Here is a 24319-nt window from a genome sequence, read left to right as displayed (position 1 = left end):
AATCATTTATTTTAAAAGGTCATTAAAAATGAATGCAAAATGGACATTCAAAATAGCCAGAAAATGGATGCAAAAATGATTGAAAAATGGCCATGAAAAACAGTGGTCCGTTTTTAATGACCATTTTTTCCCCACAGTTATGCGAATGAGTGTGTGAAGAGTTGTTATTCTACTATATCTGGGCTTTAAGCCATACAAGAGAGCCGACATACTGTACACTTCCTCACCCTCCAGTAAGCTTACTCTATTAGTTTTCAAATCTTTGCAGAAAAGCTGACAAATGAGCTCCAGAAAACATTTGTTGTGTCCACTCTAGTCACTAGTGTAACATTTGGACAAAAAAAACCTCTATAAAATAACCGGATTTTAAACTATATCATTTTAAGAGTAGATTCCCTTAAAATGTTGACAGTACATTTTTGGATAAATAAATATAAGTCAGACACTCAATATCTGGGTAAATAAAAAAGTGTGTCTATTAAATAAACATCATGTTATTGATTAATAATGTTTTTAATAGTCTTGGATTTGGCTAAAAGGTGTTTAAAAAGATTGATATAAAGTAGAATTAATAGAATATAAAGATTAAGATGGGTAGTAGTAATTAATATATCATTAGTTGATGTGTCTTTTAGTAGGTTGGTTATCGTAGGTATCCAAGGGAGTGAAGGTAATAAATGATGGTAGTGAAAAAATGATGGTAGCGAAAAATTATAATGAAAAAATAAATAAAAAACCAAAACAAAACAATGAATGAATGGAAAAGATGAAAAAAAAAATAATATATATATATGTATATATATATTAGAAGTAAAAATAGCAATGATGAAGATAAAAATGATGATAAAATAGTTAATGGTAATGATAAGTAATGATAAGATCAGCCTAGGATAGGTTGAGATAAAATATGAATATAATAAAGAAAACTTTGGTCAATGGATAGTTGGATATTCCAATGTCTGATAGTAGGCGTGACAAAGGTCAGCAAGGTGAGTAGTGGTTTTGCCAGAAAGAACAGTTTAAGTAATAGGGACCGGTTGTTACTCACTGTGTTATGAATGGCTCAATGTTCGCCATTGCCGGTGGCATCCCAATCGGAAAGGAGCTAGTACTCACCCTGCCTTTACACTCTTCTCTGTATGATAGCGGTGCTGTATGGGCGCTGCGTGCGGCCTGTGTTGCTGGCTCGGCGTCTTGCGTGATGTATCACGTGGTTTCCTTTATGCCGATCAGCCGATACCTCTTTCTTGCAGTATGTTGGTCCTATTTTACTTTGTATCTTCTGGTTATGCAGAAATCCAAATGATCAAATGACAGTGTGGGTAATGTTGGGTAGTCTCATAGGTGATGCCAGGTATATCATATGCCAGACGCGTTTTGAGGTAATCCTCTCTCTTCCTCAGTGGCCATGTTGAAAGTGTTTGGACTGCCCTCTTTTATACCCACTTGGTTTGATGTCCCACCAAAAACCCAACCCGGATTTCATTGATTGGAATATATTGCTTATATTGTGTCTTTACTGGGACATTGTATTATAATTTCTATCAAGCGCAATTTTGTGGTGGTTTTTCCTTTTCGTATTTTCTTTTTCTTTAGAAAATATGGAGAATCTTATTTACAATCATAGTTTTTAAATTATTTCAGTTTTTGTATGGAAAACACAATTCTGTTTTGTGCGTTTTTTTGGGATTATGTGCGTTTTTCATTTATTGATGCTGTTTTGTCTATATTGTGTCATCCTATGTATTTCAGGAGAGATTGAACAGTTTTTTTTTTAATATTTCAAGCATTTCTGTGGGTGGTATTTCCCATCTTCCATTTGGGATATATGTATTTTTCATATTGTATCTTTTTTTTAAATTATATTAACAGTATTTTTGTTGATAGTTTTTCATGGGAAATTTAGCAAAAATATGTGTAGGTGACTTGAGTCTAATGGTGTATCACTTTTGGTATAAAAAAAACGCATATATGCGTTTTATATGCTTTTGTGTATAGGTGCGTTTTTACGTTTATTTACATTATTTTGTCTCTTTCATTTAATTTATTGTTTCACTTTATTGAAAAGGAGTGATATATATATATATATATATATATATATATATGTAGTATTTCATATATTGAAAGAACAGTGTTTTTGGTACACTGGAGGTAGTGGGAAGCCGAATTGTCTGTTTGTATCTAGTTGTACAAAGGTCCACTGTGTAGTTCTGTGTGTATGTTTTTCCGTATGCGTTTTTCTTTCTGTGTTATTCCTTTCTTTTAATGTGACAATAGTTAGGTGTGGGTTTGGTTGTTAGGGTGAGAGTCCACTATCAAGGGGCGGACAAGGTGCTGGTAGAACAGCCGAACCTCGTCCGTCTATCGACGGGGGCCAAACACCTCATGTTGAGTGGTATTTGAATATAGGTGTATATTGGACTGTAGGCGTGATGTTAGTTGAGGTTGTAGGTTGAGTATTGGGGGATATCGTTTAGTCAGAGAAATCCAAATAGTTCAAACTCTGCATTTAGACCATCTGGTATTGGTGTTTTGAAATCATAGATTCTCCTGGACCCTTGTCTAGACATTCGTGATATGTGGTCTCCCCCATCTCCAATTAATTTCCACTTTCTCAAAGGCTGCATATGTTAATTGGCTTGCATCTTTGTTACGATATAGTTTAAAGTGGTTGGATAGTTTTAGATATTTTTCTGTGTTCTAATATTCATTTTTTTAATAATCTCTTGGTTCTCCCTATATATTGTTTTTTACAGGGGCATTCAATCATGTAAAGTACATTGGATGAGTTACAGGATAGAAATTTGTCGATTTGTTAAGTGAACTTATTCGTTTTTGATGAGATTTCAGTAGTATTTTTGCAGCACTGTCCGCATCTGTAAAAACCTTTTAGGTTGAATCAATTGTGTGGAGTTTCCTTATTTTGTGTTTTTTTTGGGGGTTTCGAACTGTAGGTGCTACTTTTAGTGCTAAATTAGGTGCTTTTGTGTATACAATCTGTGGTGTACTTGTTAAAAGGGGACCGATAGTTTTGTCTTTTAAGACATAGTGCCAGTGGTTTTTGATAATTGTTACTACTTTTTTGTATTGGGCATAGTATGGAAGGATTATTCTTATCATATCTTCTGCTTGTTTTTATTGTTTTGTTTCCTTCGATTGTGATTTAAAAAAAAAAAAATCTTCCCTTGCCATATCTCTGACTTTGGATAATGATGTGTCTAGTATGGGAGGTGGATATTTATTGACTAGGAATTGTTCCTTCAGCTGTTGTGCTTCTTTTTCAAATGCTGTTTCTGTGGTGCAATTTATTTTTAAATGTCAGAATTATCCAGTGGGGATGTTGAGTAACCATCTTGTTAGATGGCAACTTGAGTATAGTATGTAATTGTTTTCAGATACTTCTTTTTGGAATGCACAGCATTCCAAGTGGTTAGCTTGGATTTTGATTGTTAGATCTAGAAAGTTAATCTGTAATTGCTATTTGAGGTACATTTAAGATTATTATGGTTTTGGTTGATTTCATCAATGAATAGTTCTAAATCAGTTTTTTTTCCATATGAATATGATGTCGTCTATATACCTACGCCAGAGTACTAGGTCCTCCCCCAGTCTAGGTGTAATGTACTGATGTTCCCACTGTGCCATGAAAAAGGTTGGCATAGCTGGGGGCAAAAATAGTACCCATGGCGGTACCTCTTGTTTGGAGATAGTAATCTAATCCATAAGTGAAGTAGTTGTGTGTTAGTATGTATCTGACTCCTTCTACTATGTATTGTATTTGTGTTTCTTTTAGATGACCATTATGTACTAATTGTTTCTTTAGTGCATCTGTTCCCTGGTTGTGGTCTATTATTGTGTACAATGAATTCACGTCCAGAGTTCCAAGAGTCCAATGGGGTTCATATTGTAGATTTTCGACTATCTGGATTACTCGGGTGGGGTCTTTAATGTATGAAGGGATTTGTTTGACAAATTTTTGGGCTGTAATAATTGATCTATATACTGGGATAAATTAGATGTGAATGATCCTATACCTGAAATGATGGGCCTCCCTGGGGGGTTCTCTAGACTTTCTATAGAAAATTGGCAACCGTTGTTGTGTTGTGGTTATGCATTTGTATTCTTGTTCCTTGTACTTCGAAACGCGTCTGGAATACGATATACCTAGCATCACCTATGAGACTACCCACCATTACCCATGCCGTCATTTGATCATTTGGATTTCTGCATAACCAGAAGATACAAAGGAAAATAGGACCTACATACTGCAAGAAAGAGGTATCGGCTGATCGGCATAAAGGAAACCACGTGACACATCAGGTGAGACGTCGAGCCAGTAACTCAGACCGCGCAAGCACACAGCGCAAAACAGCAAGACGCCGGGAAACCTACGGAACCCAGCACCGCTATCATTATTACATTATTCATGTAGTTGGACAACCCCTTTAAACAATATTAATCATAGGACACCCTTTTTATCTTCAACTATGCAGCCAAATTCTCCCAATCATTGTGAAATTAAGCCATGGGGCACCATTTAAAAATGTGGATGTCTTAAAGTCCCTCTGCAGTGCTACGTATATACTTTTTATGACTAGTACAAAATTAAGTTATGTAAGCTGGTGCTGAAAAAATGGGAAAAATGTATCATACCAGAAGTGACAGAATTTCTGTGTAAAATGGCAGTGCCCTGCCCCTTTAGTGCAAAAATAGTGATTTTTTTGTGTGCGATTATACATCATTCTTGTCACTTTTCAGAAGTGGCCAGGAAAGTGAAGTGATCCATGTTAAATAGGTGTATGCCAGATGACTGCAACTCTAGTAAGAGGGTTGCATACAAAAACTGGAGTAACATCTTTAGACAAAAGTGTTATGTTTAAAGATGCACCAAATGTATCTAATACTTGCAACATTTGACACATTTGTCTCAAATGAGGGAAGCACAGACTGAAGAAAAACTGACTTCAAATAAGTCTCTTAATGATAAATGAACCTCATATGCTCCAAATACAGTATACCAAGTTTGATAGTACATGTAGATGTTGTTCAGTCTACACCACCCAAATCCTTGCATATCACAACCTTATCTTCAGAAACTCAGGAAAAAGCAAATATTCCAGATGACAATAATGTCAATATTGCCATAGTTGGGCGAAACATATAAAATACTGCAATTTTCTTATGTTTTAACAGATTCATTCAGTTCTGCAGTGATTCATTTAATCTCATCATTAGAGTAGGAACTTTTCTCAATGATGAGGTTAACTTATCTCAAGACAACAATGGATGGATGAAATGTCCGAATTCTGAAGAGTATGCCTACCAATAACACTGACTCTACAAATATTGTGTAGTCAAATTGGCCTTATGACTATTTACAAAATCTCCATATTCTACACTAGCAATGCTAATAGCCACGATGAACTCTACACTTCTATAGGAGTGCTGAAAACAGGGGAGCGCCGGCTTAGCTATTTTTGGAACTCCCATAGAGGTGACTGAAGGGGTTGCCACTCTTCGCAACACGCTCTGCAATCACTTCTATGGGAGTTCTGAGAATAGCCAAGCATGCTTGCCCGTTTTTTTATTGAACTCCCATAGAAGTAAATGGAGAGCACGCTACACATTCATGGTGCAATCTCCTTTGCTATGAGGTCCCGTTCTAGAGATAGATGTGGGTTCCAGAGGTAGGACCTGCACCTATTGGACATTTGCGGTATATCCAAGCGATATGCCAAAGTGTCAGATGGGCTAACCCTTTTAAGTTCATGAAAAAGTTTTCTAAATGATTATGGATATATATTATGCTATGTTTTTATACCAAACAGATTGAGATAGTAAGTAATTCAAATACTGTACTTTAGAAACAAGTCATAGACCACCAACCAAAGGCTGCCCCTTTTAGACTTTTGGTCTCATGTTTTGACTTAGGTTGCTTTATTTTATATGCATGTATGAAATCTTAAACTATAAAATTTTCAGCTGAAAAAAAAAAGAAAAAGATACATACAATATTTATCATTAGCATATCATATTTTCTACTCATTGATGGTGAACAGCAATGAAAATAATTTATCATTGGCAATTAAATTATGAGAAAATATCAACATCTAATAAATTCTATAAGGCATATATGTTTTGGTCTTTTTATTTCATGTTTCCAAATTAGAGGGCAAACAGACATGTTACCCCCAAAATGGTAAAGTATAAAAAAATAACAAACAAACCCATTTTGAAAAGTTTTTAATAAATAGTCTCTTTTTTACAGTAAAAATTTTAAATATATCATGCAGTCCATATAATTTAAAATAATTTACAGGCTGAGGTAGGGGTGGGGAGAAGATTAAACAGCAAGAAGTGTCTATTTATGATCGGCTCTTCCTGCTGAGCACACAGACACAAGCTGTATCTATCCGGATGAACCTCCATGCTGCTTGCTTCCCTTCCATTGTCAATGCTTTGACAAATGTATGCGTGGTGGTACAATAGGAGTTCCAATGTTTTGAATCAATCCCACGGCATCCACCTGAAACTGGTTTTGGGTCTCTACACTTGGTCTCAAAGAAGTACTGCTTAAAAACGTTATTATTTATATTGACTTCCCCCAGGACAGTTACTTCCTTTCCCTTGATGTCAGTGGCTGTGGTTTTTTCACCAACCCACATACTGACACTATCGCATACGGAATACTCCCCACGATGTAGCACTGGATGCACAGTTCTTTTAGCTCGGATAGTTTTATTGAGGGATTCCTCATCATCTAAATATTCCAAGTTCCGTAGGTCCTCTGACAATGGTGGAGGTTGGGTGCTAAACAAAACCCTTGGAGAGCGGAATTTCCTCCTCCTGAAAAGTTTAGGGTCAACTGTAATGTTGTGAAACGGTGCAGGTTCATTTGTTTCTATTCTGCCATGATTTCGGTGAAGAGACTTAGTTCGATGTGTATGATGATGCTGAATTCGATGCTTTGTTGATGAGCCGGCTGGGGCATGGTCCTTGGTCTTTGGTGCAGCCTGTATGCCGATCAGAAATGCTATAATCAGAGTATAGTACAACATGGACATTACTCTTTCCGCCTAGGAAAAAAGAAAAAAAAAAAGCTTAAAGAAAAACTGACACAAAAACAATAACAACTGGTTGCATAATCTTTATATCATTTGCAACAAAAAGGTTTGACTTGCAAAATTCAGTAAATACTAAAATTTGAACTTTTTAATCCACAAATTCAAAAAGTCCAAAACTTATTCCTAGAGTGCTATTAGTATCCTTTACTAAGAAATTTCAAGTAAAATGTAAAAAACGCAAACAACCCTGATGTGATATAATAACATTGTGGCTACATACGGCCACCATAGGCAACCAAGCCAGTTTTTCTTTGCATTAGTTTTGATAAGGGGGAGATTTGATTAATTTGGTTAGACATTTTGTTTAGCCCTGTGTTCTTGCACCAGCAGCAAGTCAGCTCAGCGGCTCGTCATCTTTGCAGTGGATCTGATTCTGAGCTCATCAGATCCAGTGGCCCTGTGCAGAGTCAGTGAGATGACTTGGCACTTGCAAAATGCATCTTCGGCATCTTGCCAAGTTTGAAAAGCAAATATTCACCCTAGAGAAGCAAGAAACATAGTTTTACTCTGCATGATGCACCCTATCAGGCAATATACCTGGTTTAATAGGGTTGATAATGCTGACGGATGCTCTTTAAGTAATATAAATTGTAATGCTATGTTTCAATATCCAGACAGGTATTAACATTTCTTTACATTTATTAAATTCAATAATTTATACATATGTTTTACATCACCTCATTGTTCAATTAATACAACTATTCCTAAAGATATACAGGTAAAACTCGAAAAATTTGAATATCGTGCAAAAGTCCAGTTATTTCAGTAATGCAACTTAATAGGAATTGCATTAATGCAGCATAAAATTTGAATTTTGTGAAAAGGTTCAATATTCTAGGCTCAAAGTGTCACCCTCTAGTCAGCTAATTAATCCATATCCCCCAAGCAAAGGGTACCTCAAAATTGTGACTTTGGGGTTTCATAAGCTGTAAGCCATAATCATCCAAATTATAACAAATAAAGACTTGAAATATCTTGCTTTGCATGTAATGAGTCTATCTCATATGTTAGTTTCACCATTTATGTTGAATTACTGAAATAAATAAACTTTGCATGATATTAGAATTTCACCTGTAGTGGGTGTTCCTTACTTTCATTGACTTGCCTGGCTAAAAAACACTTTTTACAGATCTCTACATGGACCTTTTAAGAATTATGATTTATTTACCAGTTAAGTAGTCTTTCTCCCAAAGCAAAATGACCACAATCGATTCAATTGTGGATGCATTCTAATAAAACTTGTATGAATCTCCCAAAACTCTAAATTTTCAACTAATCCAAAGTTTTGGGTATTTATCTGGTACAAAATCAAAAACAGTGTCTGATATTTTACATATTCGAATACAGAGAAGTTGAAGGAGGATCACATGACACCATGCTAGCTTGCCTTGCAATCAACCTCCATTTATGAGGTACTATAGCTGTGATGTCTGGGAATGTGTCTTAGGCACTACGGTATATCAGATCCGAACCAGGATCTTCCATGTTTTTCTGGGCTTGTACATTGAAGGGATAACACATCTGTTAAATAGAGGAAATAGATCTTAAAAATAGGATACGTTTTTTTAGGCTACATGCACACGACCGTATATGTTTTACGGTCCGCAAATTGCATTACATCCGTATGCCATCCTTTTTTTTTTTGCAGATCCACTATAACAATGCCTAAAACGGACAAGAATAGGACATGTTCTATTTTTTTGCTGGGCTACGGAAAGGACATACTGATGCGGACAGCACACTGTGTGCTGTCCGCATTTTTTGTGGACCCATTGAAATGAATGGGTCCGCATCCTATCCGCAAAAAAAAAAAAAACGGAGCGGACACGGAAACAAACAACGCTCGTGTGCATGTAGCATTAGGGTTATTTTACAGTGAAGAAAAAACAATAGGTAGTTAGATTTCTTCATTAAGTGACAGCAATAGGTTTTAGAGAGAGGATAGGATTAGGTTTGTCATTGTGGAACCAAGGCCTCAGGATGACTGGCAGCTATTTTATTAAGAGTTGTATACAATGCTCCATTTATTATTAAATGTGAATCACTCCAACACCCCAATCTTCATAATATAATTGACAATCACAGACAGTCAGACGGCTTCGGTAAGGCTGTCAGACGTTTTACTGGGTGCTGTGTCATAGTTATATGCATTGTTCAATTGACCATTTTGTCAATTGACAATAGCAACTATTCCCCCTGCAACTACTACAACTACCACGACCACAAATCAGCACATTGCCTGCCTTGTCAATCAAGTTTTATACTGTGCTGCTTTTGCCAGTACTAGACCTCTACAGTCGCACACCTACTGCCTAGTCCACCTTGTTCGCTACTGTGCTCCTGCTTCTACCTTTACCCTTACACAGTTTTAACATCATACTCCATACTGCGCTGCTGCAGGAAACCCTACACTGCACAGTATTAAAAAAAAAACGGAAACTGCTTAAAAAAATTATTTTTTTAAGCTTTTCTAATTAACCATTGCTTCTTTACTTTCCAGGTTTATCATTGATTATTTAAAATAACATCAAACCTGTTGGTATTATCACTGGCAGGCATTACCCCCAAAATGGGATAATTTTTGGACAGTTTTTTTTTATTAAAAAAACAAAACAAAATCTGACAGACTACTTCTTTAAGAGAACTTAGAGTGTCATATACAACTTTTCATGGCAATTGGGGCGCTTTCAGTTCAAATTCATTTGGACAGAATCAATTCTGATGGCCAAATCAATGGAATCTGAACCAAAGTGAATTTCAGGAAGTTTGCTCATCTCTAGTTCTATTGTCTCAAAATACTGCATTCCATCCATTGTTCTGAAGAGGGATGGCTCATTCACACAACCCCTTTCCACATCACATGAAAATGATAAGCTGGGGAGATAAAATATACAGGATGGCCCACAAAAAAGTAGCCTGCCTCCAATATCTCTAACCATACCAAATAACGCGTGTGCAGGAACTGAAAGAGTCTGACAAAGCTAAACGCGTAAATTACTGGACTTGGTTGCTATGATTGCTGACAGACATTTAGACCCATTGCTGTACTTCACGATGAACTAAGCTTGGTTTAATTTATCAGGTCATGTTAATTCCTAGAATAAGAGGTCGTGGTCTGCTGAAAATCCCCATTTGATTCGCGAAACACCACTTTTGTAGTAATTTTTTATTTACTTAATTATTATTATTTCATTATTTTAATCCATCCTAATAGTTAATTACTGGCCAACGTTTCGGTCCCACACAGACCTTGTTCATGGCCTTAGTGTTTTTGGCATCTTGGTCCGTACTGCAAAAGTCTCTTGTGAGTGCCGTGGTTTCTATCAATGCTATTGCTGGATGCAGGCTACTTTTTCGTTGGCCAACCTGTACATTTCCATCAGGGAAAATGTAGCCTTAAGTTATACAGCCATTGACACTTATTTGGCTGACAGCTGTCAAATCCCCCCCCCCCCCCCCTTCCCCACACACCCACCCATGGATACTAAGGAGTCAGGAGGCCCCTCCGTATGCCTTAGATCAGATTGTTCCACCAAGCTTGGTTGATTCAACTAACGTTAAAGGGGTTATCGGGTATAATTAAAAATTGGTGGCAGACAGTAGGGTGTTAGGGAGAAAAAAAAAAATAAGAACTAGACTAAACTCACCTTTTTAACACCTCTGCCCTAGTGCAACCGCTCCTGGAGGTTCCGACTAGAATGGAAGTGATAGGGCATCTTATTGGTCATGAGTCTGCTGCAGCAATCAATGGCCTCAGTGGTCACATGTGCAAGAGCAGGTCACTATCACGTCAAGTCCGGTTAGGACTCCTGAGGGTGCTGTAGTCAATCTATTGCCTTGGCGTTGTGTTATTCTTGAACATATTACCATTGAGACCATTGATTTGCTGCAGCAGTCTCATAGACAAGAACTGGAACCCATTACTTTCAGTCCAGCAGGGACCCCTGGCAGCCATACAGCTGGAATGGTAAGCATTTTAAAAGTTAAGTTAATTTTTTTAATTATTTATTTCTTATTGCCTAATGACTGTGTTTTAACTATGCTGGACAACCTATTTAATCTACTATAGTCAGCTTTAGATCGTTCCCACTAAAATACATATACACAATCTGACTCTTCACTACACCTTTTAATTTATTTCTAATGTATACGAATGTCCTAACAATGCCTATTATCTTAAAGGGGTTGTCTCATTTCAGCGAATGGCATTCATCATGTAGACAACGTTAATACAAGGCACTTACTAATGTATTGCGATTGTCTGTATTGCCTCCTTAACTGGCTTGATTCATTTTTGCATCACATTATACACAGCTTATAACCAGGGGGTTACAACCACCCTGAAATCCAGCAGCGGTGGCCGTGCTTACATACTATAGAAAAAGGTGCATACTCTCTTGGGCCGGAACCATGGGAGTGCTTATAGGCCAGAGCTTTTACCTACAACCACGGCCAATGAATTGCCAAGTAGTCATAACCCCTGGATACGAGCAGTGTATAATGTTATGGAAAATTGAATCTAGTCAGCAAAGGAGGCAATATGGACAATAACAATACATTAGTAAGTGGCTTCTATAAACTTTCTGTACATTATATATGCCATTTGCTGAAGTGACACAACCCCTTTAATCTGGCAACCCATTAAGTTCCTAAATACTATCCAGCTTTGTATCTCTTTTTATGCTATTAAATAATAATAACTAGTCTAAAAAGAATAGTTGTATTTTGTTCTAAAATAAGTAAAAGTTAAATAATCACATTGTAAAAATGGAATGGAATTATGCTGTCAGTTTGTGTTAATGACAGGAATTGAGATAAATGCAAAAAATGTCTTTAATACTCCGGAATCTGAGTCACTGGTGTTAGCGATACTGTTAACATTGCTGTACAATATATAACACAAATTCATCATATACTGACATTGATACTGAGAAGACGACAAAGAGTCAAAACTTGTCAATCAATCCATGAGGATTCCTTTTCATGAACTCTTTAATCCTATGAATTTACTGCAATCCCATGATAAAGATGACGAAATATGATCACAGTGTACGTAAGTCATTTTTATATGTTTGTCTTACCTAGAATGATTATGTCTACTACCACCTACATGCATTGCTTAATATCCTTATGGCCAATGTAATGTAAATCAGATGGCTTAATATGTGTGTTTGAGTTTCATCCCTGGTAAAGTTAACAAGTGACCTATTTGTCATGAGGAAGCTATTATAGAGGCCATCAAATCAAAGCGTGCACCGTTTTATATAGCACATCAAACACTTTCTGCATTTTTTCCGCCTTGGAGATACCTGGACTATTCTTGTATGTAATCCAGAACAGCTCTCACAGCATGAAGTATTCTAGCAAAGTAAAACCAGTACACTACTGCAAGTGTTATATGCTTGCATATACAGTTATACAGCTGTAGAACAGAAAAACAAGAAAACATGAAAGGAAAAAGGATAGTGAACAGAAAGCAAACAAATTAGAAGTTAATGGTGCTATGGACTATGATCACTTGACAAAACATGAATGTTCATCATGTCAAGCGATGCTAAACACAAATGACCTAGAGACTATTAAGCTACTTTCAGCTGGGCAATATTTCTGTTCGGATGCTATCAGAGTTTAGAACGGACTGAGCACTGACTCATTAAACTGGGTATATTAATATAGGCCATTTTCCACGTGGCTTATTGCTCCACACAGAGAGAATCGCAGTATGTGCTTTCCTGTCCATAATCCTCACTTACTGAAACGAATGCATCTGCAGTAGAGATGAGCAAATCAGTTCTAAACAAATCAAATTTGACCCAAATTTTCCAAAGTTTGCGTCAAATCAGAATACAGATTTATCATAGACCGGCAGTGTACGCCACTCTACGATAACCAGGCAAGCTGCCAGAAGCTGTGTCTAATTTCTGATGAGACGTAGGTCTTAAAGTATGATGGGGTGGACAGCACACCTAGTAAATCAGTTGTGGGTACACATCTCCCGGGAAAGTGGTAAGCCTGCCCGTGTAGAGTAATCCACAAGTAAGGTAAAGTAAAAAGATGCAATGTTTTGGCTAAGGACCCTTTGTCATAAATTAGGCACAGCATCAGGCAGTCCGTGCGCCTATACCGATATGTACGTCAGCCGCTGGCTGGCGTTGAATTCTTTGTTATTTTATACCACAAAACTGGCCTAATATATGATAAATGTAGCATGGGCCTGACCCTGCCCATTCCTTCACCACAGCCCTTTGTGGGAAAGTGTTGAGGGCAGCTGAGATAAATCACTTGTGCTAAAGTTTTTAAGCAACTGATGTTGAAGATGTCGCAAACATGCAATATATGTTTACAATAAATTAGGCCTAATATGTTGAATGTCCTACCTTTGGGTGTACAGTGTACAAAGCTGCTCTGTCCCAGAGGCCTTTATTCCATCCAAACACTGGGCTGGCTTGAGGCCCAGCATACCATCTGTACAAGGAGGTGTCTTGGAGGTGCTTTGCTGCTGATGGAACCCAAAAAATAAATAAAAGAAATGACATTAAGCAACTATTTAAAAAGCTAAAAATTATATATATTTTAGAAGACGCTACACCCCTGATCTGCAAAAGCAGAAGAGTTTCTGATCTATTTAATTTCTGTCTATTCCAACACAAACTATAGACAGTTTAATTTATTTGATATAAGATACTCGACATAATCTGAAAAACTTAGTTTGCTCATTTAAAACAAAAAATCACTAATGGATCCGCGCAATATAATACCGATGGTTGGAAATGTTGTATGACTGATCGCCAATGTGTCTTTTCATATAAAACTCACAAATCCGTGTGATGTCAGGCCGTAACTTTTCCACTACCGAGTCTACACGTTCCTGTGCTGTGTACACGTGTTCCAAGACAGAACTTCAATCATTACTCCAGTTTCCAAAACCTCAATATAAAACATATGCGCATAGTGCTCATTGTTTCAAAGTATTGCACTTATAAGATAAAAGTCTTGATTATTTCACATAAAAATCCTTGCCCAACCCAGGTTTCGCTTCCGCTTCTTCTGGGGTGTGTCATAATTTGTTTCACAATCGGGTGCTATTTAACCCTCCTTTAAAACGTCATATCCGCATATTTAAATCTTAATACTACAATATCATTTAAATATTAATAAATGCATGCATGCTAATACACATTCAAAATATAAATTATCCTTATAATATCATCTCAATATTAAAACATACATTGAAATATATTCCTTGTCTAACAGTGATTGTATACTATACACATTTCTCCCTACCCTAAAGTCCCTGGTAGCTGAATAGAAGTGGGATCCTTATCTACATATAGAAAACTTTTCTTTAATAATAGTATTATATATGTTAGCTACTTTCATAGGTGGGTTTGCAGGCAGTTAGATTTTATTTAGCCCAAGATGTAGAAATGAAAGAACAAAAAATCTTTATTATACAATGTATAGACTTTTGTTTGAGACAAAATTATTTGTGGTTCAAATGATACATTTTACGTGCAGAGGGTTAGGACGGCAATGGGTGTGAAATTCGCACCCAGCTTCGCAAACCTTTTTATGGCTTTTTGGGAACATCTCTATATAGATCCATTAGTGAGCGAAAAGGAAGAAGATAGGAAGATATATGTGGGGAAGAGATATATCGATGATTTAATCTTTCTGTTGAGGGGAAAAGATGATCTAGGGGACTTTGTCATTTCTATTAACAGTAATGATTGAAATTTATTGTCAATACCAGTAGAACAACAATTCAATTCTAGATTGAGAAATCATGGTTGCGGAAGGCTCTTTGTATACAAAGACCTATTTTAAGCCAACTGATAGAAAATAGTATATAGATAAGAGTAGTTGTCATTATAGACCATGGGTGGATAATATACCCAAAGGTCAATTTTCGGAGGATTAAAAGGACCTGTACAAGATTGAAGTATTATAAAGAACAGAGGAGTGATTCAGCAACGTTTTAGCGAAAAGGGATATGAAGAAAGTATATTAAATAAAGAAAGGGAATAGATATAGAACCACAAGTTAGGGAAGGGAATAGAGAATATGTTGGTAACAACAGGGAGATCGATGGGTGCAAAATTGCATTCTCCACCCAATATTCCACCCTCTGTACATCAATAAAATGCATTATTCTAAAAAATTTGAAAATATTGCATAACGATCCAGTATTATGCAAAGTACTCCCAACAAACCCAGCATTTATTATTATTAAAAGTTCCCACCTTTAAAGGGATTCTGTCATCAGATTTAACCCCTCTAACCTAAACATATGCTCATGTCCAGACTAATAAGAAGAATCCTAATCTGGCCTTATTAAACCTCACTGTGGCTCTTTTTGCCCAAAAAACAGGTTTTTATAACCTGGCAATCACTTACTTAAGGTGCCCAAGGGGAGGTCCGTTAATACAGGGTGCCCGGCCGCACACATCGCCGTCCAGGGCCCAGCGCCACCTCCGCAATCCTCCCCGTCCCTCTGCCAGATCCAGCGCCTGAGCACTAGGATCAGCCTGATGCGCCCGTGCGGACTCCTGGCAGCGGCTTTATTGAGCGAAGTGCGCATCAGGCCGGTGCATGCACACTTCGCTCAACGAAGCCGCTGCCAGGAGTCCGCACGGGTGCATCAGGCTGAGCCTAGTGCGCAGGCGCAGGATCTGGCAGAGGGACGGGGAAGATTGCGGAGGCGGCGTTGAGCTGTTTTTTGGGCAAATAGAGCCACAGTGAGGTTTAATAAGGCCAGCTTAGGATTCTTCTTTTTAGTCTGGACATGAGCATATGTTTAGGTTAGAGGGGTTAAATCTGATAACAGAATCCCTTTAAGGACAAAACGGTTCATAGTTGACTTGCGTAAAGAACCAGATCTACCATCTGGAGCATATCACCAGAGGAATCCAGCAGGCTTGAAGTTTATGGGTGTTGAGCTCGTACATAATAGATGGTGGTGGGGTGGGGAAGCCGGTGGAGCATATTAATAAAAAGGAGGTGGAGTGGATATATAAAATGTGCACTCTGCAACCCACTGGTATGAATATTGAGTGGTATGTGAAGGCAGTGTCTATGTATTAACCCACTCCACAGTATTCACATATGGTGACGGCACCTGTGAAAGTTGCTAACATATTATTATTAGAGAAAAGTTTCCTATATGTAGATAAGGATCCCACTTATATTCAGCTACCAGGGACTTTAGGGTAGGGAGAGAGGCTGTAGGGAGAAATATGCATAGTATACAATCACGGTTAGACAAGGAATATATTTCAATGTAGGTTTAAATAATTGAGATATTATGAGGATAATTTATATTTTAAATGTGTATTAGGCTACTTTCACACCTGCGTTCAGGTGTCCGCTCGTGAGCTCCGTTTGAAGGGGCTCACAAGCGGCCCTGAACGCAGCCGTCTGGCCCTAATGCATTCTCAGTGGAGGCGGATGCACTGAGAATGCATCCGTCTGCCAGCGCTCAGCCTCCGCTCCGCTCTGTGAGCGGACACCTGAACGCTGCAAGCAGCGTTCAGGTGTCCGCCTGGCCGTGCGGAGGCGAGCGGATCCGTCCAGACTTATAATGGAAGTCAATGGGGACGGATCCGCTTGAAGATGACACCATATGGCTCAATCTTCAAGCGGATCCGTCCCCCATTGACTTTCAATGTAAAGTCTGAACGGATCCGCTCAGGCTACTTTCACACTTCTGAACGGATTCAAACGTCTGCATTATAGGAGTGGATCCGTCTGATGAAACATCAGACGGACCCGCTCCGAACGCTAGTGTGAAAGTAGCATTAGTATGCATTTATTTATATTTAAATTATATCGTAGTATTAAGATTTAAATATGTGGATGTGACGTTTTAAAGCAAGGTTAAATAGCACCCGATAGCAAAACAAATTATGAGACACCCCAGAAGAAGCAGAAAGACTGGTCAGGCAATGATTTTTATGTGAAATAATCAAGACTTTTAACTTAACTTGTAAGTGCAATAAAATATTTCTGTTATACTTTTAAACGGTGAGCACTATGAAAATGTTTTATATTGAGGTTTTGCAAGTTGGAGTAACGAGTGAAGCTCTGTCTTGGAACACGTGTGCATAGCACAGGAACGTGTAGACTCAATAGTGGAAAAGTTACAGCCCGTGGGCTACAGACAGCAGGCGGATTTGGGAGTTATATGAAAAGAGACATTGGAGATCAGTCTCATCATACAACATTTCCAACCATTGGTATTATATTGCGCAGATCCATTAGTAATTTATTGTTTATAAACGGAGGACTGGGACCACTACTTTTTAGGATTCTGCTGCAAATTGATCACACATATATCAGATATCTAACTATTTTTTCTATAATTTAAAACAAAGTTTTCTAAAGCTTCCTTCCACGTGAAAGTGTCTATGTGGAATCACACAATTGAGTAAAGAAAGTTCATCATCCTCATGCATTACAAACACAATTTCCAAGAAGGATTTTCTTACTGATGGAGACTAGTGTTTGCACTCTAGATAGTTCTTGCATTAGAGCCAGAGGAAATGATCTGATATCATACTCCTGCTTTTATTGGAGCTGTGAACTGCCAGCATGCTCCAATGTCTCATTCTGATGCCAGATCACAACGTTTGAAACAATACAGAATCTTGATGAGACTTGTTAGCATTTCATCGAGTTGTGTAACCATTTTTTACTGATCACTCTTTCCACCTGTACAGATATATTCACCAGATAAAATATGACTAAATAGACCATGTATCATAAATAGCATTGTATACTGTAGACTAACTTTTTTTTTATACCTTTTTTGGGTGCTCCAAATCATGAGTGAAAAAGTCTAAGGGCTGATTCGCACAACAGTGATCGACCTGGGAAAGAAGGTCCTTGTGTTTGCTCCTCCTGTGTTTTATGATGAAGTCAGTTTATATCTGATAGTGGATCTATTGTACAGTACTCACATGATGACTACAGTACAATAGATTCACCATCAGATATGAACTGACTGTCTCAAAACACTATGGTACAGTTGGTTCAGATCAGAAGAGCCGTGGTTGACCAAGGAGATGCGGTCGATACATGGTCTGCATTTCCCAGTCTGATCATGGCGATGGGAACCAGTTCTTAGTCTACTGTTTTTACTGTACAGCTTGTATGCAGACCTTTGGGTCTTTTATACCATCTTCTTTTTTGCTGGTTATTAAAAAGTAGGCAAATGAATGGAGTAACACGTGAATGCAGTATAAAAAGGTAGACAAGGTTTGCTTGCAGTTTCTGCTTTCTAATTTTTTTAAACAAAATTAAAAGACGCATTAGAGCAATGCAAATTTTTTTGAAGAAGTGCACATACCCTTGAAATAACTTCCTTCAATCTAGGAGATCCCCAAAAATTACAATATTCATTATTTTAAACATACAACACCATTATATGAATTATTGGATGGGTAGCACACAAACCTGTGTACCATACACGACACTCCTACAGAACACACTCCGTTAAATTCAATTTCAAGACATTAAATAAATAGGGCATTTGAAATGAAGCATTACTTCAATATACATGCAATAAAATCTATAAATTTGTATGAGCATTTTTCTCACTGGTAGTGCCCCCCTGCTTCTTCTGCAGTGGCTGACATTCTGGTTCACCTTCCTATGCATTCGGTGGTGAACCCGACATGTTCAGTAGCTTCCCTGCTCCTTACTTCCTCTCAGTGCTGGCTTATACCTCTGTCTATACAGTAGAGAAGTTAATTTTAGGGGCGGGGGAGTATTGTAAACCATAGTGGTATGTTTAGTGAAATCACTAAGAAAGTGTGTTTTCTAAGGAATGAGTTACCAAGAGCTGGTGCAGGTGCTTGATGGTCACCTAGGATGAGCTTCTGCCAAGGACAGAACAAAACTAAAGTTTACATTCACATGACCGTAAAATAACTTGCTTGCACAGGGACGCTTGCTCTTCACTGGAGGCAGCAGGACCTGATGCTCCCAGCATGGTGATGTCATCAAGCTAGGAACACAGGTCCTGCTGCATCCAGTGATGAGAAAGTGTCCCCGCCCTCACATGCAACTTTGGTGACTTTTTATCAATAGTACTTCTGTATTACAGTGCCACATTATTTTAACAGCAAAAGATAACACATCCTGCCTGAGACATCCATCTGAAGGTAGGATGCATTGGCGGATAGGACATGGCCATGCCAAGTACTTAGTACTCCGTGACTGCATTTGCAGGTTGCCAATCAGATGAAATAGGAAGCTCCTTGCCTCTAACAGCTCAGATGCCACAGTCACAATTGAGTACAGCATCTGAGGGGTAAAAGTGCTGGGATCAGAGTTCTCTGATCCCAACAGTGATGGCTGGGTGACTGCTCTGTAATAGCAGATAGGAGGCCCAGCGCCTGAGCCTGCCACATGAGCACGACGTACAGTTATCGCACACAGAATAAATAACAATATTCTGTAATGTAAGTTTCTTAACCTATTTTCTATTGCAATCCACCCATTTACTTATAGGGGTTCTTTGGGAATAATGATTTTTTTGTACGATTTCCATTTTATTCTATACTTGCATATATCTGTCCTCAGCGATGATGTATATAAGTATATGCTTACGTTTGTGACTATACTTATCTAATGTATTTCACATTAGATTTGTCTTGACAAAGGTCTATTGTAGTCCAAAAACTTTGCTTAAAAGAATTTGGATTCCTCTGACTTATGCTGACAACGATATGATGTTATCACATGGATTAATTTTCTGTTACTCAATAAATGTGGTTTAATTTACATCTTCAAAGAAGTGTGCCGCAAATTTCTTAACTGGCAGTAATAGCATTGGCATTTGTAGCTATGTTGGTGGCGGTAGAGGAAGTGGTAGCGATATTGGAACCCGGGGCACATACAGAGGAGAGAATCAGGAGGGGGCCCTCCTTGAGATATCACAGTCTTAAAAAAGTGGTGATGATGATTGTGTGTTGGACAGGACCTGAGAGCTGGAACAGAGTGCTGAGGAGGAGGTGACAATCAGAGGAGGATGGCAGTGTCCATGGTGGTAATAAAGAACATAGGTGACAACTCCCAAAAACTCCCCAAAATATTCCAGGGCCAGATTTGCTTCTATTGTGCTCAGCTCGGGAACTGGTGTTGCTGCTAAGGCCTTATGCACACGACCATTGTGTGTTTTATGGACAGGTTATATATTTTTTGGGCGGCCACAGAACAGAGCAACAGAGTGCTATCCGCCTCTTTGGCAGCCCCATTGAAGTGAATGGGTCTGCATCCAAACCGCAAATACTGTGGCTCGGATGCGGACCAAAACAACAGTTGTGTGCATGAGGCCTTATACTGTGGATGCAGACTCAAAATATGCCAGACCTAGGCTAAGCTTGGCTGCCGCTAGCTCTGTGCTAGTATCTGCGGTATGGCATTTTATCTCCACAATGCCAGCATACAGAACCACATCACTTTCCAAGTTCTGCATGATGAAAAGCTGTGGGCGTTCAAACACAAACATAGGTACCAGGGCTCTATTGCAGGACATGAATTGCCATCACTGGTTCCAATCAAAACAAGTCTGTCTTCCTTCTCCCGATCTTTTTGGCAGCCAGGTCACATCTCCAAGCAGTACAGTGTCCTTTTAGTCATTATCTGCTGCTTATTCTCCTACTTAGACTCCTCCTTGCCCTCTCCTCTGTCGTGAGATATCTATAATGGAATGCATGGCCCTGAGAAAACTATTCACGACCAGCAGTTAGCTTCTGTGCAAGCTTAGTTAGTTGTGGTAATTGTGGAACAGATCTGCGCCTTTCTCAAAATTGAATTCAGCAGCCATTGCTAGATCTGTCCAGCTCCCCGCAAAACCTGTCTCCCCATCATGGAAATGTGGCATAGCTCTGTGATGACTTTTTGTCAGCCAGGTGCCATCTGTTGGAATTTTTGCCAGGTGTTTATAAAAATTGCCTGGTCATTATGGAAATGTGGCATAGTTTAGCCCCTTCTCCAAAGCTTAATTCTGCTGTATGATATTAGTACTGTTGTCCATAGTCTAAAATAGGCTATAATCATTCAGAAAACTAGACAATCTCTGACACATACCCCGTTTCTTGAATCCATAGACATTTGGGTAGGCAGATTGGAATTGGCCAGAACAGGCCCAGTTTGCTTTCAGTGTACTATCTTTTCCAGCCTCCAGTGTCATCTCAGAGAGTTTTCAGCACAGCAGGTGGTGCCATTAGACCCAAAATCGACAAACTTGTCCTCTGTCAGTGTACAAAACATCACTTTTGTCAAAATGAATAAGGCATGGTACCTTGAGGATTCTCGAAAACATCTTTCTGTCCGAGGCTAATAAATAGATTAGCCATTGCTGACGGTGGCCATTTATCGCCAGCCCCAACATGCCACTGCGACTGTCTGCCTGCCTACCATCATGTTCCATACTGCATTGCTGCTGCCACTGTCAATGGTGCTACTCTTTCTACTGCAGCTACCTTTAGCTCTACCCAGACACCACTATAACCCCTTCACAGCCACACATGTACTGCTGCTACTAGTGCTGCCACATGAGTTCCATAGTCTCACTGCTCTTACTGTAACGAATCCTCTTCTATGTTTGTGTAGAAACCTTCTTTCCTCCAGACGCAGAGGATCCCCGCTTGTCACAATCACAGTCCTGGGTATAAATAGATCATTGGAGAGATCTCATTACTGACCCCTGCATTTATACAGAGTTATTAGATCTCCCCTCAGTTGTCTTTTTTCTAAACTGAATAACCCTAATTTTGACAATCTTTCTGGGTACTGTAGCCCACCCTTTCCAGTTATTACTTTAGTTGTCCTCCTCTAAACCCTCCCCAGCTGTGCTATGCCTGTCTTGTTTACAGGAGCCCAGAACTGTACACAATACACCATGTGTGGTCTGACTAGTGATTTGTAGTGACAGGACTATGTTCTCATCACGGGCATCTATGCCCCTTTTGATGCACTCCATTATCTTATTGGCCTTGGCAGCAGCTTAGTTTGCTGTCCACTATAATTTCTAAGTCCTTTTCTATGTCAGGGTTGCCCAATGTTTTACTATTTAGTATGCGCTAGTGGATCACTTTAAATTCAGGTAGAATCGATTTGGACTAAAATTAAATGTCTTGACTCATTTCACAAATTGGACACAAAACAAATTTCAAGAAGGTTGCCCATTTCTAGTACCAACCTTTATTATCCAGTTCCAGTCAGGAATTTACCCCCTTAAAAGCTGTCCAGTTTATTTTGATTAGACCTATCCCACATAAACCCGTACTAATGCTGTGTTCTAATATTATTTTCACTGAGATATTCCAGAATACAATCTGTAATAAAACCTTAACAAATTTTTAAGTCTCACTTTTTGACCTCTTTTTGAATGTCGGGCCTACATTTTCTATGTTCCAAAATTTAATTTATTAAGACCCAGCTATATAATTGTATAAATGCGTTTCAACATCTGATATAAAGATATTATATATGTTTTATTTTGTGGAAAAATATTTATTTTTGGCCATAAAAATGTTGAACTCATGAATTCTAAGGACATCATGTAATAATTCTGTGATTTATGGGCTTGCTAATCCTTTACTTACTGAGTAAAACAATCACAGATTACTATAATTGAGCCAACAGAAGTACAAGCTATTAAACCAATAATAATTGAAAACATATTTTTTGTTCTTTACATGCACTCGTTGAGGCAGTCTGGTTTACAGTGGTTAAGAACCTTTTGAAGTGGCTGGTGGCACATGAACAAACAGGTGGAGTAAACGTTGTGGGTTAGTCACCTGAAGAAAACTTCACACTTCTTTTGAAGTATATTGCCCGTTATAGATCTTTAGATTCAGATTTTTCAAAATATTTTTTAGTTATTAATGCTATTTTATACATAAATTATAGGTAAATGATTCATAAATACTGATAACTAAGTGGGGCATTAATAATGTTGTGTCTTATAATTTCCAACTGTGATTAATGTCTTTGTGTATAAACTGTTAGTAGGAAGTCTGAAATCGTTTCCTCTATTTAACTTTACATAGACATAAGATCAGTTCATTAGGTATGGCAAATGCTGACAGATGTTCAGGATCTAAAGAGCAGACATTTTGTGAGGAATGCCGAAAAGGACTCTGTTAAAGGGTACTGAGATTTCAAAAACTTTTGATATGTCAGAGACATATCAAATATTTTTTTTTTTTATATTGTGCTTTTTCTCCTCCCTGCAGGAGAATCAAGAAAGTCCCAAAAACTTCAATTGACCCCGTCTCCTGTAGCAAGTAAAGAAAGCACAATATGGGAGAACTTCTCTCACCTTGTTTTCAGTGTGGGTCTCCGCACCCAGATCCCCCGCCCTCCCCGTTGATCAAAACTTTTGAAATAACAAATAAAAGATTTTTGAAAACTAAGTGACCCTTTAACATGGTTTCAGTCCTAAATAACCAGTCCTAAAAAAAAAATCTGCAATTTTGTGTATGTGATGTTTTGTTGGCCCTAACATTTCATTAGCTGAGCTACCCACACTTGGCCTTTTTTTTTTTTTTTTTTTTTTTTTACTTTTTATAGTTCTTTTAGGGAGTGAGGTATACAACTAAATGGGAAAAAAAGTTTTAAAGTAAGTTCCTCATTTTCTTAATTTTTTTAATGATTAGAACAGCTATGGTAGCAGTTTGGATTGACATAGGTGGTGTGTGTCATTGTCTTTTATTTCATTTTTTATTATGTTTTGATATAGTTTTGTTACATAAGATTTTTTCCAAAGACATATATAATAAAGTTAATAAAAGACCTCTGGGGGACATTCTAAATGCACACTCTTAGCTGCAGTCACACCAGAATTGTTAGATTATTTGTAAATTACAAAAAATGTTTGCTTGGAATGACTAACCCTGGGTGAGTACAATACTGTGAAAAAAAAAAAATCAGGCCCACAACTGAAATGCAGAAATGATTTAGTAATACTCAAGGTATTTTCTTTATTTCCTACTGAGTTGGTCACATAAGTGCAGGGAAAAGCTGAACTTTAACTAACAAAAATGAGACATGAACAATTTTAACAATTAATAAATACAACATACAGATCAGAATTTAATTTTAAAAAAATGGAGGTTCAAATCTCTTCAAATAAAAAGTTCAAGGTCATAACCAAGTTTTAGAAAGTATTTTTTTCACATTAA

At 38.0% G+C, this 24319-nt stretch overlaps 1 protein-coding gene across 4 annotated transcripts in view; it reads right to left on the bottom strand.

Moving 5' to 3' along the window:
• Positions 1 to 6226: 6226 nt before the first annotated feature.
• Positions 6227 to 24319, bottom strand: part of NGF (nerve growth factor) — a 112921-nt gene continuing 94828 nt past the window's right edge. For 2 of the 4 annotated variants that reach the window (XM_044286165.1, XM_044286167.1), the window contains exons 2-3: positions 13502 to 13623; positions 6227 to 7076 (exon numbers count right to left, since the gene is read on the bottom strand). In XM_044286165.1, the coding sequence (XP_044142100.1) occupies positions 6366 to 7076; positions 13502 to 13623 (833 nt within the window). In that variant the 3' untranslated portion in view covers positions 6227 to 6365. The remainder of the gene's footprint in view (positions 7077 to 13501; positions 13624 to 24319) is intronic. The other 2 variants (XM_044286166.1, XM_044286168.1) reach the window with 1 other exon arrangement.

Source organism: Bufo gargarizans, chromosome 3, assembly GCF_014858855.1.
Source record: "Bufo gargarizans isolate SCDJY-AF-19 chromosome 3, ASM1485885v1, whole genome shotgun sequence".
Classification (NCBI taxonomy): domain Eukaryota; kingdom Metazoa; phylum Chordata; class Amphibia; order Anura; family Bufonidae; genus Bufo; species Bufo gargarizans.
This window is presented reverse-complemented; position numbering and strand designations above follow the sequence as displayed.